Source organism: Apus apus, chromosome 13, assembly GCF_020740795.1.
Source record: "Apus apus isolate bApuApu2 chromosome 13, bApuApu2.pri.cur, whole genome shotgun sequence".
NCBI lineage: Eukaryota > Metazoa > Chordata > Aves > Apodiformes > Apodidae > Apus > Apus apus.
Genome location: NC_067294.1, coordinates 6178751 through 6195597, shown reverse-complemented (window position 1 = coordinate 6195597; position 16847 = coordinate 6178751). Strand labels below are relative to the sequence as shown.

Below are 16847 nucleotides of genomic sequence, written 5' to 3'. Positions count from 1 at the left end.
TGTCCCCTCTCCCAAACAGGACAGAGAATTTCTGCTGGCAGAGCCCTGAGGTCTCCCATCCAGCTTCCAACCTGTGCAGACACCTCATTGTCACACAGGGACCTGCTCCTTTGCCCGGTGTGATCCCCACATCACCCTCTGCTTCACTGGCTCTGTAGGGAATATAAGATCCTAGGTCAGAAGCATTTAGATGCTTTAAATGAACATTTTCAAAATATACATAAAGGTGTTAATGCTACAGAGTGGAAATACTTTGTCTTATAAGCACACAGTGAACTGCTCTTCCAATCTGTATTTGTCATGCAGGCCCACCAGTGAATGTCAGCTGCAACATTTTCATCAACAGTTTTGGTTCGATTGCAGAAACAACCATGGTAAGTACAAACCCCAGCACAGCTCTCAGCCTCACACACCCAGCAAATGCAGCATCACACTCCTCTGTAGTGTGAGGAGAGGAAAGCATTGCATTCCCAAGTTTTATCTCAAGTTTGAATAAGTTCATGGTCAACACACAACACGTAGTTGAAGATCACACAGTCTCCACAGGCTCAGAAAAGGAAACAGCCCTTTCTGAAGACTTGCCCAAGGCTCCAGGCTCAGAGACAGTTGCAGATACTTTGTGTTGGACTGCATATAAATCCAGATATTTGAATCACTGCTTTAAAGTGAAGGCAAAAGAGCTGAACTCAAATTCAGTCTGCACCAGATTGCAAATTCCTAAAGACTAAGAGAACTGCTAGATTATTCTTTTCATGGAGACATTTCTGTTAGACAATGATTTTTCTTAAAAAAATCAAAACCACTATTTGCAAGTTAAGGTTCACTTCACATAAAATTAGTGAGCGTGGCTAAAAGCTGTACCTACTTGGCAAGATACTAGGAGCAGAGAGTCACTAGAACAGGAGATAATTGCTCCACCTAAGAACTATTAAAGATTAGTTGTGACAATCAGTGAACAGCAGAGGAAAGCTCTGGAGGTACAGCACCTGACCTCTGTGCTAATTACAGTTAATCCAGAAATATGGTGTTTAATTACTATTTGGTAGGTTTCTTTTTCTAGAAAAATGTTGAATGAAGAATTGAAGACTCCAGTTTCAGGAGTTCTGTGCAGTCAGGCAGGATCTTATGGGCTTTACAACTAGATCATACCCTGTGACTTGAGCAAGTCATTTGTCATGCACAACACTGCCAGAGCAGACCAAGATCTGTTACACCTGGGCCTGCAAGTCTCCTCTGACACTGCACCATTCTTCTGGAAGTGTTTGGGGCTCAGGGGAGTTCAGTTCCAGCAGGAGAAAAAAAATAAAAATGGCTGTTACTGTCCAAGCACAAAGCAAGACATTTCACAGCTGGATTGCAGAATTTGTCAGAGTTCAGAGATGAGAAGTGTATTTACAGATTCATTTGTATGTAAAGCAAACCAGAAAGAACTAGAAGCAAAATACACATCTGTTCCTCATGTACAATTTCATTGGATACTTCCTTTGGTGGTACAGGCAATAACTACTCTGTTCCTACACAGTCTAGCAGAGACCACCCACAGCTTGCAAGGGAGAGGAGCAGGCCTACAAGGGATCCCTGTGCAGCTCACGAGGCACATTACAAATGACATGTTTTCCAGTATATCTGTCCTGCACTGCAAAATGCATCAGAGCAGCCATACAAAGATGTCACAGGATCCCAGTAAGCAGGATGCTCCATGAAATTAGCATACACTGGCATAAGAGAGAAGGAGATATGCAGTTCACCTCCAAGACATGCTGCAGGGACTTGCTATCCTTTCCAGATACCACTCATCTCATAGTCTGTCTTCCATAGAAAAAATTCCCGTGGGAATCCAAAAAACCACCCTCTGGGCACATTGCTTTGTCTAGAAATACCCAAGCCAGCTCTGACAAGCTAGTCCAGAGGTCAGGCTCACACAGCACTGCACACAGCCTCATATGGTGCACAGCTTTGTGGACAGCAATTCTGCTTGTAAACTCTGACAAGAACACAAGCAGCACAGGTACTGAAGCACCTAAAAATGAGAGTCCTGCAGGAAAAGCTGTTATGGATGCCAGACACGTAACTAGTGAAGCCTTTAAAATATTTCCATAGTGTTGGTTCCTACAGAAAATATCACTGCTGCCCTTTAACTTCACACTGCCTGAAGCTCACAAATCAGCATAAATCATAAGGTCACTATGCAGAGGATTAGAGAGATTAGAGGCAAATTCTCACTTACAGTCCAAGGCATTGTGGAAGTTAGAGGAGGAGAAAACGCAGGAAAACAGAACAAGACAGGCATCTGATGCAGCCACTTGGGTCTACAAACCACAGAAGGGAAAACAGTGATTTGAGGGTGAGAGAAGGCACAGGCTTTCCAGAGCAGGCAGAAAGCTGATATCTGCCCAACAAAGGTTCAAAATGGACAAGAAATGGAAACCTGAAAAACTATTGCAAAGCTAGAGGGAAAAAAAAAGTCATCCACCAGTCTGCATTCCCCAAAGCAGATCTGACTTAGAGCAAGGGAAGTAAACTCCTTTAAGGGTCCTGTAGAACCAGAGACCAAACATAAAAGCCTCTAGTAGTGCACATAATCGATTGGATATTTATGTTAGATTGTGGCTTATAGCTTTTATTCACCAACCTCACTTGCAAACAGCTCTCAGAACAAGGGAACCTGTGACTGGGGCCACAATCCTGTGAAGCAACAAGGGCTTCAAGCGGAAAGAGGCAACCAACTACAACAGCCAGTGCAGAAAACCTCCTTCTGTCCCAAAGCATTACTGCAATAAGGCATCCAGCAGCAAGGCATTCCAGGGGACAAAAGCAAGATGCATCCTCATTAACTATACATTTTTTTAAAAACCACAAGACAGCTCCCAGTACAAGCTGCTAAATCCCTTTTTGCTCTTCAGATACATAAACACCTTCCCCCCAGCTGTAACAGAGTAGGAAACAGAGCAAAGCTACACAATCTTCATGCAAAATGAAATAGAAGCCAAGTACCTAGGGAACAGGGTCTTGGTTTTAAGTGAACAAACTACACCAGCTGTGGCTTTTCTTTGCAGCATGAGACAATTGCTAAGAGTATCTGAGCATTTCATCTAACAAATATCCTGCTATAAAATTGGAATTAAGCAATGCCCTTGATCTCTCTTCCAATGAAAGCTGCATTTTTAAGGATCTCTTGATTGCTTAAGCAGTTGGAAGCATTTTGCACACAGTGAAAACACACAAAGGAGGAGAAACCTATTTTTACATCATCACCTGAAGCTGCTAGGAGCTGGACTTTATGACACCTTCCAGACCTATGCTTTAAAGAAGATCCACATGAAGCAAACAGGAGTGTAAAAGAAATAAAGCCACAAAACAGCCAGCACAGACTTCCCTGGGTATATACATACACATTTCTTTCTGATTATTTAATGCCACCATTGTACAATCTGAAGACAGCAAACCAAATGTTTCCCAGCCATCTCCAGCATGGCCACAATTGGTCTTCCAGAGTCTCCTAAGGACAGGAGAAGCTCATGACTGTAACTCCCTGAATGTTAAATACTTGTTCAGAGACATCTGTGCATGAACTTTCCAACAAGGTCACAAACCACTCTGCAAAACAGGCCAAGCAATTTGCTCCAGCCTCAAAGGCCACAGAGCAGCAGGTAGCAAGCACAACTGCTTAAGTGAGTAGGTCACATTTAATACTGACTCCACTCACACCCAGGTCAGCAAAAGATCTAGGTATCAACACAAAGATCTTGCAGTAAAGGCTAGGCTCTGAGCTCAATTTTCTGCAGTCAGTCATTCTTAAGTCCAACCATCAGCCCCACAAAGATGATAAGCATGGAACAAGTCACAAAACACAAAATGAAAAGTTTTTCACAACATCTCATACAGCCTGCTGCTGCTTCAGTGTTAGACCTCAGTGCTGTGGCCACCTCTGTGCTTGGAGTTTGCCCCTGCACTGAACAAAGGGGGTATTTTTTTAAAAAAAAAAAAAAAGACAAAACCAAAGCCATGAAATAGAACTAGGTAATTCAAATGCAAGGACATAAAAACAAGCCACAGAAAAAGACCTCTACTCAACTCCTAAGCCTTCAGTTCATACTGCTATCTACAGCCCACCCCCAGCAGCTCCTTCCTTAGCCCAAAGGAATATGCTTTCCCCTCCTTTGTAGGAAAACCCAGAAAAATTTTGTTTTGGCTCCCAGCACAAAACACCCCCCCACCCCAATGATAATAAGCATCAGGACACTGCTCCCACACCTTCCTACCTTCCTCAAGGAGCAGCCTTCCTCCCCAGCAGCACCTCCACCACAGCTACCAGCCACATTGCCTCCCCCTGTGCCCCAGCTGTGGCTTTCATACCAGGCTTCAAATTGGCTACTTGGCTACAGCTGTGGCAAGGTCACCAGCTCTCTTATTAACCCTTTCAAGCCACACTACCTCCTCCCTGTGCCCCAGCTGTGGCTTTCACACCAGGCTTCAAATTGGCTGCTTGGCCACAGCTGTGGCAAGGTCACCAGCTCTCTTATTAACCTTTCCAAGGGTTGGTGTGTTGATTTTTTTTTGCAGTTAGTCAGTTTTATCTCTCCTTTGCAGGGCAAGTAGCCTTGAAAATGCTTGTTCATTCCCTTTCTATAAAATAAACCCAATGCCAATAAAGCTGCTTGTGCTCTGCAGCCCAACAGAATCCCCTCCTGGGAGAGTTTGGTGTCTACCCTGTTTTTTTTCCGTCAGCAAAATTTAAATCTATCAAACTGAAGTCTCTCATCAAAACTTCCCAGTGCAGAAACTGGTCTGACAGAACCCCTGAGTCAGGGGCTGAAACCTATTGAGCTTCCTGACAGTCTCCATCCTTCTTCACAGCACCACCCCCCACCTGCCACCACTCTCATCAGCTCACCCAGCATCAGGTGCCAAGACTGTGGTGTCTCAGGAAGCAAAGGTCTGAAATGATCCTCCATTTCCTTGGCCCCTTGTGAAACCACTAAGCAGAATTTCATTTCAACATTATCAAACTGAACTACGTTGATCACTTCAGTTCTTTTCTTCCTGCCCTGTGTCATTTCCCCCTTGGGAAAAAAAATGCTTTTGTGTCAAACTGCAAAGCTCCTGAATGCCTTCACAACTCTGAGTTGCTGCTCTGTACTCCCAAGCCAGCCAGAGAAACAGGCTGCACAAGGTAATCAATGTCTGGATGTGATTGGCAAACAAATGAGGAGCTCAAGTGATAAGAAGGACATGGAGAAAGATATTTTTGTGCTGAGTTTGCAGCCCCAGTAAAACCTTTTTTCCGCCCCCGACCCCCTGAAATTCACATCAAAAACTAGGCCTTTCAGTCCATCATTTAGGAGCAACTATGGACTTCCTAGTGATTCTAACTAAGACCTCATATAACAGCATCCAGGAGAAAATTATATACCTCCAGGTAGCCAATAACTGAGTGTTGTTTGGCTCATCACCTCTCAGCTTGACTGCAATGCCTGGGCACAAAGCTTTCACACACAGGATCTATCAGCTGGTACAGAACACTATAACCCTGATCTGAGGCTGTGTCACAGCCACAGACATGCCCCATTTGCTCTCCATGCCTTCTGCTGGCTCCTCAGGCTGTGTCGTGTCCAGTCACTGTGCTTGTTTTTACATGAATGTTCAAAGAAGCTGGGACACAAGGAATCTAAAAGGCTGCCCAGCAGCTTCAATACCACAGCGCAATGCAGCTGCCTGGTGTAAGGGAAAAGGCATCTGGGAGGAAACAGCCCTTCCCAGTGGCCAGGTCAGGACTGTGGAACAAACCCATTGAGAAGGAAGGTCTTTCTAAACTCACACACACACAGGAAAAATACTGATGTCCTAAAATGACAAAGCCAGAGAACTGCAGTCAGTGCATGTATTCTGTTCCTTTGTCCTTGTCTTTTTTACATCACCACATAAATGCTCAGGTGTCTATATTCCAAAACAAATAAAAAACTATCTGCCACAAATGCTTCTCTCCAAAGGAGGAGCACAAAGAACAGCACACATCAGAGTTAGTCACCACGCTGCTGAACATCCAGTGGAAGGAGGTAGAGTGGTCTCCCCCACCACACATCCATGACATGCCCCTGGACTGTTCCTACAAAGGACATGAGCAGAGGATACTTGGTCTCTGGAGATGAGTTAGGAGGAGGCTTCTCGCAGCCATCTACTGTGAGAAGTTAATTTCCTTTGGCCCACAAGCACATGATTAATATCACTCATCATGGTGACAAACCTGTGGCATTCATTCTGCCTATGGCCTCTTAGGTCTGCTGTGGTGGCAAGGCAAAGCACAGGACACCTCCCTTCTCACCCTTTCCTTTTGGCAACTTCAGGAGCTGAAGCAGTGAATTGACTCCAGCAACAAAGCTTATCCCCAGCAGCACAGGCTGTTGTAGAGAGATTGGCTGCATTTCCCACCCCCCTCCCTCCAACCCTGCAGGCTGAGAACACTTCTGGGCAGCTACCCCTGAAGTTTCTTCCAAACATGAGTTCAATTCTTGTTGTACATGACATAACCCCCCAACCAGAGCTGACCTGCTAACGTCCAGCTTATTTGTAGCTGAATAAGCAAAACAACCTCTTGCTTTCTACCTCTTAGGTCAGTGACATTGATTTCCCCTGACTGCAATGGCTGCAGATCTTTACACACAGAAAAGGAAGAACTGAAAATGTACAAGCTGCTCAGGGAGGTGCTGTGTGCCATGGGAAGTGGAGCTCCTGGCTTGCTTTCCCTTTCCACATTTGCGTGACTGGCCAGTCCTGCACTAAGAGCCTGGTTCCCAGCTGCCCACAGCTATTCACATTTTCTCAAGACACATTATCCAGGATGGGCAGAGATTAATAATTAAGTTAGAGGGAGGCAACAGGAGTTGTGAAGGTGACTTTTGGAATATCAGCAGAAGGAGACAGTGTTGCAGCTCCTGTTCATGTTCAGAAGTCTGCTCCTTTTAGCATCAAGTCCTTGGCTCGTTTGCTGTTGTCACAACCATTAATGTCATTAGCAGCTTCCGTGCTCCAAGGATGCAGGTGGCACTAAGTGGCCTGAAACAGATTCTAGACCATGAGCTTGGCTGTGAACTGCCCCATCCAAAAACACAAGGCACACAGGACACAATCCTCTCCCGAATGACTGGACACCACAACAGTCATGTCCTCCTAGATAAGCAACTGTAAGTTCATGTCAAGTGAGCATTTGAGGCAGCAACATCAGAAAAACTGTCCTCCACATTTACCCTTCAACTCCAGAGCTTTATGTTCTCCACATAGAAAGACTAGACCTGACGGCAGAGCCAGAGAGGTCTCCTCAGAGATTTGCAATAACCTCACTGAAAGAAAGGTCCTAGTGCCTGCAGCAGGTATTAAATAGCAGCAGGTGTGTCAGACACCCTCCGTTAAGTGTCTCTTAATAGAAGTCTTCAAAGTACATTAGTATTAGAAAGGCACCAAAGAAACCCTGAATCATGATAGCAACAATTAGTTTGGGCCAGGGCAATGAAGCTGGTTAATTATATGCTGCTCTTCAGACACAGTCTGCTTCTATACTTAGAAAATGTCAATTAATTTATGGACATGGAGCTTTTATCCCTCTCCTGATAGCTGCCACATCCTCTCCCTGTTTCAATTTGTTGGCTCACTTTCTCATGTGACATTCAGCAGAAAAGAGGCATGGAGATCACCCTGGGAAACTATTGGTCAGACAGGGAGAGCAGAAACTGCCTTTAATTGTCCAGGGGAGTGTCTGTGCTTGACCTCAGCCTCTAGACTTGGCCTGGGGAGCTCAGAGGAGCTGTAAGACACATGCTTACAAGGCAGATACGTTGCATAGTGTGGGGGGTATAAGCTGCAATTAAAGAAGACTGACATCCTATAAAATCTGTAGCATTTCTGGCATTTTGACATTAGAAAGAGGAACCCAGAACACCCCCTTTAGGATTAAGAGAGCAGACCTCATGCACATCCCTTCCATCTTCACATGTTCTCACCAAGGGCAGCTGCTCCCATCTGTTAACCTGAGCTACCCCTGTATTAGTGGACACACAGGGAACATGCCTTCCCAGGATCACTCTGCCTTTTCTTTTCACAAGCCTGGAGAAACCATATCTAGACACAGTGTGGGATGGCTCAACAGAGAAAAGAAGTTGCTTTGATGTCCTTTCCCCCTTAATCCTCCACAATAGTCACCTTGCTGACACCAGCCCTGCAGCTCCTGCAACTTAACATCACTTCTCCAGCCCCAGGGCTCCCAGCTGATGATTGCTGTGATGGAGGGATGCAAGGATAGGCAGCTGCTCATGCTACAAGAGCTGTAAGCCACAGAGCTAAGAACAACAACAGCTTCTTGAGAAATAAAGCCAAGAGGGCTGACCCACAGCTTGGGACCTGGTTTGGTTTTGAGAATGATTTTAGTACATGTTCCCCAGTTCTCAGCATTTCCAGCCTGCTCTGAGCACTAACTGCATTCCTCTGCTCCCTGCTTGCACCATGCAGGATTACAGGGTGAACATCTTCCTGCGACAGCAGTGGAATGACCCCCGGCTGGCGTACAATGAATACCCTGATGACTCTCTAGACCTGGACCCCTCCATGCTGGACTCCATCTGGAAGCCTGACTTGTTCTTTGCTAATGAGAAAGGGGCCCATTTCCATGAGATTACCACAGACAACAAGCTTCTGAGGATCTCCAGAAACGGCAATGTCCTCTACAGCATCAGGTGAGGTGACTCAGTAGGGAGAGCTCCACCAAGGTGGGAGAGTCAGCCAGAGCTAAACTGACAGAATCACAGAATTATTGAGGCTGGAAAAGACCTCTGAGATCATCAAGTCCAACTTATGACCTAACACCACCACATTGGCTAGACCCTGGCACTAAGTGCCACATCCAGTCTTTCCTTAAACACCTCCAGGGATGGTGACTCCACCACTTCTCTGGGCAGTCCATTTCAATGTCTGATCACCCTTTCATGAGGAATAATATGCAACCTAAACCTACCCTGGTGCAGTTTCAGGTTATGCCCTCTTATCCTGTCACTAGCTGCCTGGGAGAAGAGCCCAGCCCCCACCTGGCTACAACCTCCCTTCAGGTAGTAGTAGAGAGTGAGAAGGTCCCCCCTGAGTCTCCTCTTCTCTAGGTTAAACAACCCCAGCTCCCTCAGCCTTTCCTCATAAGACTTGCCCTCTAGTCCCCTCACCAGCCTTGTTGCTTTTTTCTTTGCCCCTCCTTGACCTTCCTTTCCTCTCCTTCCCTTCATTGCCCTTGTTTTCCTGTCCTTTCCTTTTCTTTCCCCTCCTTGCCTTTCCTTTTCCTTAGACATTAGAAGGAAATTCTTCACTATGGTAGTGAGACACTGGCACAGGTTGCCCTGGGAAGTTGTGGACGCCTCATCCCTGGAAGACTTCAAGGTCAGGTTGGATGGAGCTCTGAGCAACCTGGTCTGGTGGGAGGTGTCCCTGCCCATGCAGGGAGGCTGGATCTAGGTGATCTTGAAGGTCCCTTCCAACCCAAATCATTCTGTGATTCTATGACCTCTGCTCCTCACAAGTATATTCCTTAACAACTCTAATGTAAAATTACCAGAGATATTAAACAGCCTAAACCAGCTCTACTACATAAAAACAAGTAGAAGCCCCTGAAAAACTACATTTTGGAAGCTGCAGCATTTCCTGACAAAAAAAAAAAAAAAGGGAAACTGCTGAGTAGAGCTCCATGGCTTTGTCTCAGCATAACTCCTTCCATTTATGCCTATATTGCCAGCTCCTAGAATGTATCCATGAAGCTGAACTAATTGCCCTGAATTTCCCACAGGAAATCAATCCAATCCCCCATCTTCACTTCACTTCCAGCTCCATCCACCCTTTATTTTAAATCAATTAAATTAAGATCAAACTTTGAGTTTAAAGAGGGAAAGTTTTTATCTTTCTCTATCTTGAGGACTTTTTCACCTCATGCATAATGTAAATTTGTCCAAGGTAAGCACACCCCCTTTCCCACTGCAGCTCCCAGTGGCATCCATGGGGAAGAAAAAGCAGCACAGAGCTGGAAAACAGAAAATAAACAGCTCAATTCTGCAACACAGGCAGCTTCCATCAAACATCAAAGCAGTTCCCATCCAAAGATCAGATCTCTGATGGCTAAAACAGTAGGAGAATCACCACACGTGTTGGCTCAGTGTGGAAACCTCACATTTCTTTAATTCCAAAAACAGGCAGGTAGTAAAACTGCCACCAGAAACTTGGCAGTGAGTGTGGCAGAGTCCTGTTCCAGGTGGATTTGAAGGAGCACAGAGGGGGGATAATGTGTGACCCCAACCCTGGGGCTGCTCTGCAAAACAGAGCAGTGACAGCTGGGGACATGGGGCAACGTGGCTGAGCTGATCCCCTTTTCCAAAGCAAAAACTTGAAAACACTTCAGTTCATTTAAAAAAAAACAACAAACAACAAAACAACTTTCCTATCTCTGTCATCTCCAAATAAAAATGCAAGTTTCTTTTATGTATATTTTCCTGTGAAATCCAAACAGAAAGAAAACATTCACAATGGATGAGCACAATGTACATGCAAAGAGATTCCAAAAGGAAAATCTTTCCCTTTTCAAAAGTTTCTGTCTAAAGTGCTCTGCCATTTTCTAACTGGCCCTTTGCTACTACTGTTTGCATGAGTCAAACCCCAGTCAAGACAGTCACAAGAAGGTGGACTTTGTCCCATGGACCCAAAGCTCAGCATGGTCAGCACTGGGTCCACCTAAAATGACCCTTGAGGGTTTAATTCTCTGTTCCCTTCTCAGCATCCACATGTCCAGCATGTGCTCACATCTCATGACCTAGTCCCAGCTACAGTCACCTCTCTTTCCCATCTGGCAGATATTTACAGTGAATTCTTCTCAAGGGGCTTGTCTGAAGATGTAATTGCAGGCTTATCTCTCTGACTGATCAGAGGTGGAGCTCTCTGCCAGAGATGAGATGAGTAAAAACAGTGGGCAAAAGCTAATGGTGACTCTCTTCTACTCAAGTGTTTGTTTAAATAGAGAAAATGCAGTTGTTTGCATAAAAAATAAACTTGAACAAGTTGAGTCTTTCTACTGTCAGAACATTGGCTGTCCCAACATGCCTATAAACTCAAGCAGAGAATTTCTCCCAACAAAAGGATTTAAGTTAGAGGATCTTTCCCTCTGCTAAGTTTCTTGTAGGTCTGATGACAGAAAAATTCAACTCCTGTCCCCCAGGATATCTTGTTATTTCTAAATGAACGCAAAAAGCTGAAAAATCTGAACACCTGAAGGATCAGCATTTTCAGCATTATCAAACCAAAGGACACAGGTCTAGCTAAATGAATCAACTCACTTCCTATAAGCTTGGTGAACAAAATGTTTTAAGCACAGATCATGGTACAGGGCAGCACAGCAAAGCCATGGAAAATGCAGCCTCCACCTGGTGGTAAATGGAGCTTGAGAGACAAAACTAGAGGTGTCAAGTGGCACAGCAGGAATTCAGGAAGATACAGACTCATAAAGACTTACCACAGGGCACTTTTCCTGCAGAAAATGCCACCAAAATCTCTCTTTTCCCCTACAGTTTGGTCTTAATCAAATCTCTTCTTGGGGTTTTCTGTGTGTTATTTATTTGTTTGGGATTTTTTGGCACAGAAATATTCTGTTCAAAGATTTCCAAACAATTCTAGTCTCTAGAAATGTATCTGGGATGGGGGTGGAGGCAGAGGATGGACTTGGGCTTGCTGCTAATCCAGACTGTTGGGAACCTAAGGCAAGAAGTGAAAACAGAAGCAGCAAATCTGTGTGGTGTGGGAACTCTTTGTTCTGCCTTGTCCAAAACAACACTGCAATGAAATGCCATCTGCAGCAAGCAGCTCTGCTGGGAATTACATCACAGCCCCAGATGCTTGGTATTCCTCATGCTTTCCAACACCACGTGTGAAAACACAGGCAGGGAGGAGGTGAATGATCACTCACTGCCCCCAGCACATCAATGTGTCTCAGACAAGGTACCAACCTGGTGCAATGTTGGGTGTCCAGGAAGGGTCACCCCCTCATCAGCACCACAGACTGTTTGACATTCCCCTCTGCTGTCTTATCTTCTCAGGATCACACTGACTCTGGCCTGTCCCATGGACCTGAAGAACTTCCCCATGGACGTACAGACGTGCATCATGCAGTTAGAAAGCTGTGAGTCCTGTGCACATCTCCATTGTGGAGAGGAGACAACATGTTTCTCTCTCACCCACCATTCCCCTCCCCAGCTGCATCCGATTCCCAGTTCAGCCTTCACTGGAGGCTTGCTCAAGAACCACTTGCTCAGAATTTTCCATTCATTCAGCATGTGACATTCCCTAGAGAAGCCAAACCTCAAAGATCCCATGAGAGGAGGCTTGGCTTGCTTGTATTTACACTGGCCTTTCACTTTGGAGGAAAAAGGTGGAAGTGCTTTCAGCTGCAAATGGAATTTTTTCTCCCTGGATGAATATTTGCCCCTTGTACATGTTGGTTAGCCCATGGGAGGGAAAGACAATGAACAACTTCATTCAGAGAAAGAGATCAATAGCAAACAGTTCAACAAGCCAAATTGAAAATAATGTCATTTCACACAGTTCCTTGCACACCTTCACAGCTCCTGTGCAGGTCAATACCTTGGGTTTTACCACGTCCAAAAGCAGTTCTGCCTCAACCCACATCCCACCCATTGCAGCACTGGCCAGGAAGGCCAGGCCAAGCCCCTGCTTCCAAGCATTGCTCTTCTCTACAAGTGTGTCTTTCCAGATCAGCATTTAACATTTTTCACCTGGTATTTGTCCCCTCCTCTCAACAGTTGGCTACACAATGAATGATCTTATATTTGAGTGGCAAGAAAAAGGAGCAGTGCAAGTTGCTGATGGGCTGACATTGCCTCAGTTTATCCTCAAAGAAGAAAAAGACTTGAGATACTGCACAAAGCACTACAACACAGGTCAGTGCTCTTGACCCTTAGCTGCTGGGTTCATCAGAGAGAGATTCAGGACTGGGCATTTGCCAAAGTCTCTTGCTATATCTGATGGCACTCTCGTGACACAAGTCTTCTCCTGCACAGCTGGGGACATAGATATGTTGCCAGCAAATATAGAGACATTTAGCCAATAAAAAGTTCATAGACACGAGTGTGTGGAACCCTCTTGTCCCCAGTAAAATCAGTTCAAGTGTGTTTGGTCTGGACCTTCTCAACCAACACCTTTTATCTTTGATGCAAGAGAGCAGGTGAAATTAAAGTGACAAAGGAAATGCTGCCAAGAGCTTTCCTTGCTGTGTTGATGTTGTACATACCTATTTCAGAACTGGGCAGCAGCTGTTAATTACCTCCTCTAACAAGACTCTCGTTCTATGCAATGCAAGGGAAGTCCCCAGATGACAGCTGAAAACAGGAGGCTCCCTGTGCCTCACCAGTCATCTTCCATGTATCTCCTGTCCTTCTCAGGCAAGTTCACCTGTATAGAAGCTCGTTTCCACCTGGAGCGGCAGATGGGCTACTACTTGATCCAGATGTACATCCCCAGCCTCCTTATTGTCATTCTGTCCTGGATCTCCTTCTGGATCAATATGGATGCTGCACCTGCTCGTGTTGGCCTGGGGATCACCACAGTGCTCACTATGACCACACAGAGCTCTGGGTCTCGAGCATCACTGCCCAAGGTAGGGAACGCACTTATCTTTATTGGGAGGTGAGGGGGTGGAAATATGCACTCTCTGGGGACAGCACATAAGTAAGTCACCACACAGATCCTCCTGGTCAACAGGGTTGCCATTGTCCTATTCCATTTTGAGGGCAAGCAGGACAAATTCCAGATCCCTCCTACAAAACTCCTACAAGACTCCTGCATAGCAGTTTCTATGACTGGCAGCAAACCTTCCCCTACGACTCAGCACTCACCCCAAGATCCACCCCAGCTCCCAGTAGCCAGGAGCTCTGTACCTTACCCACTCCAGCAACAACCACACATAGATAAACACTCTATATTCCAGCTTTTACTCATCTGACCATTGTACTTTTATAGCACTTAATCTCCCTGATATGAAGGACTTCTGGCATGACCAGATTGGATTAGTATTTTATTTGCATGTAAACCATCATAATCAAGACCTGGATAAATTAAAAACTGTAGAATTGTTGTTACTTCAGGGCCCAGGAGCAGCTTCAGTGGCCTGATAATACATTCATGCTAAATGAGCTAGATTTTAGTATCCAAGAGCAGATGTCAACCATATCACTGCTTGATCAACTCGTTCCAAAGACCTTGAGAGTAACAAGTAAAATGGCAAGAAAAAAGGCATTTGGGTGAAGAAGCCACCCCATCTCAGCCTCTCTCTCTTTCTGACTCCTAGGTGTCCTATGTGAAGGCCATAGACATCTGGATGGCTGTGTGCTTGCTGTTTGTCTTCTCTGCACTTCTAGAGTATGCTGCTGTCAACTTCGTGTCTCGGCAGCACAAAGAGCTGCTCAGGTTCAGAAGGAAGAGGAGGCACCATAAGGTAATACATAAAGCATGAAGGACACAGCAGGAATGTGTCCCAGCAGAACATCATTACATGGCAACTGAACCAAGCCACTAGTTCCCAGGGAAGTCCTCAGTATATGGTCAGATGTTAAGGAAGGTCACACAACACAAAGCAGGGCTACCTCAATGAATTGTGTCTCTCAGTCTGCTGACCCCAGGAGTCTAGTAAGCTGGTTTTGGTTAGCTAGCCAAGTGGTCTGAGCCAAAAGGGTTTCTCTTAACAGAACAATTTGTACACTGCAATGTTCTAGTCTGAGTTCTTCTCTCCAGAATACACAGCAAGGGCTGGGGGGTGGCAGGCAGGGAGGTGTGAGAGATGTCTATTGGATAACAGTATTTCCCAATGAGACAGTCTACATTACCCCAGAGGTAAGTGACACCTCTTTTGTCTCTGTCATTTCCATGCTCAAAAGCATCTGCTTCTCAGACTGACTGCAAATTCCCCTCAGGAGGAGCATTATTCTCAGCCTTAGCTTCTCTCCATGCTTCCTTGCCATGACCAACACCAAATCAAGCATGTCACATAGATGTGCATCTCCTGCAGCCTGGACTCTACTAGCTTTTAGGCTGAGGCACCACAGCAAAGATGTCACCTCAGAATGCACTAGAAAGAAACATGAAGGTGACTGTGATCACAAGACCAAAGGCACTCAAAAATTGTCCTTGATTAACTTGTAGGATCAGGTGGATAGTATCAAATTTTCAGCACCAGGCCTGAAGGCTGCCTTCAAGCTAGAATTAAAAAAACAGTACATTTGCTAAGCAAATGACACAAAGAAAATGTTGATGAGTATCTTAAGAGAGCCCCTAGGAGACCACCAAGGTCTGCCTAAAAATTCTCCTTATTGTTTACCCTCTATTTCAAAGAGCCCTGTGTGATCCATCCCCTCCAGAGACATCCCCCCATTCCATTGCTTCACTGTACCAGCTATTAAAGTCATTCCCAGGGTCCAACCCGTCCTACAGCAGCTCACAGTCTGTGTTTGGAAAACTGCCACCACTCCAGGAGGCAATGGCAGAGAGGGAGCAGGAATCCCTGTCTCTTTGTACACTTACCTCTCTCTGCTTCAGTCAATCTATCTGCAAAATAGGGGAAAAATTGTTCACTTGTCCCCAGTCTAGTCAGGACCAGGGATGAAAAGTGTTGGACAAATGCAAGGGAAAAGAAGTAACAGATGAGACCATTGGCACCCATTGAGTTTGTCTGGTCAGAGCAAGACCCTGCCATCTCAAAATCAACTGAGGCAAGTTTGGGTTCAGAAAATGCAGCCTGCTTAACAGAGCCAAACGCTGTGGTTTTACCTCTTCCTCTAGTTTCAGGCATCGTACCCCTGAATCTGTGCTGCTCCATGCAGATTGTTCTGTTGATAAAACAATGAGGAGGAAAAAAAAGCCACAAATATCCAGATGATTTTCAAAGATATTTGCCAGAGATGTTCCACTGAACACAAGGCTGCTGTTACAATCCCTGCCCAATCTCACAGTGATTTAATTGGAACAAAGCATCAACAAAAACACTTGCAAAAGCAAACTGAACAAGGTTTGCGGGCTCATCAGAAAACTAGGAGCTGACTGCAAACATGCAAATGGGTTAGTGCAGCTGCCAAAGAACGTAATTGCTCTGTCATGATGTCCTGACTTGTCTGGGAAGCTCTGTCTGGTTTAAGTATGACACGATAGGCTAAAATCAAGTGAGATGTTGCCATGGTCCATGCTGGTGAAGGCAGCTGGGGAAAGGACCAGCCCATACCTGCTTTTATTAGATCTGCCCAAATCAAAACCTACTGACCATTCTTCATAGCTCAATGTGCCAGACTGTGCATGGTCTGGCATTAATACAAGTGATTCTAGACAATTGTGTTTCTTACTTTCCTCAGTCTCACATGCAAGGTGCTAGCTTATTCTCATCACCAAGAGTCTTGCTCACTCTCTAAAAAATAGAAATCAAATCAATAAATATCTGTTGCCAGGTTTCAATTGGCCTTTTCCATTTCTGAGCCCCCTCTTACCTCCTTCCCTCTGGAAGATGGAGCCAGAGAAGAATAGAGGCAGTTTAAACTGAACCCCCATTATAATAGATTATCTTAAAGGTCTTTTCCAACTCAAATGGTTCAATGATTCTAATATAGTTGTGACAAGAAGGTTTATAAGTTCTGACCATCTCAGAAGCCAGGCCTCTGCAGCTCATGTATGTTATTAGCTGCACAAAGGAGTCCACTTAAGAAAGGGGCACAGGTTAGGGAGGAGGGGCACCTTTGCAAAACTCTCCCTGATGCCCCAGAGACAAGAGATGTTGGTCCTGC

At 45.3% G+C, this 16847-nt stretch overlaps 1 protein-coding gene and 1 long non-coding RNA gene across 3 annotated transcripts in view; one reads left to right on the top strand and one right to left on the bottom strand.

Annotated features, from left to right (window-relative positions):
- Nucleotides 1-16847, bottom strand: part of LOC127389956 (uncharacterized) — a 185828-nt gene that overhangs the window by 164164 nt on the left and 4817 nt on the right. The gene's annotated exons all lie outside the window — the stretch shown is intronic.
- Nucleotides 1-16847, top strand: part of GLRA1 (glycine receptor alpha 1) — a 37529-nt gene that overhangs the window by 18868 nt on the left and 1814 nt on the right. For both annotated transcript variants that reach the window (XM_051631024.1, XM_051631023.1), the window contains exons 3-8: nt 307-374; nt 8500-8723; nt 12105-12187; nt 12828-12965; nt 13467-13681; nt 14372-14518. In XM_051631024.1, the coding sequence (XP_051486984.1) occupies nt 307-374; nt 8500-8723; nt 12105-12187; nt 12828-12965; nt 13467-13681; nt 14372-14518 (875 nt within the window). The remainder of the gene's footprint in view (nt 1-306; nt 375-8499; nt 8724-12104; nt 12188-12827; nt 12966-13466; nt 13682-14371; nt 14519-16847) is intronic.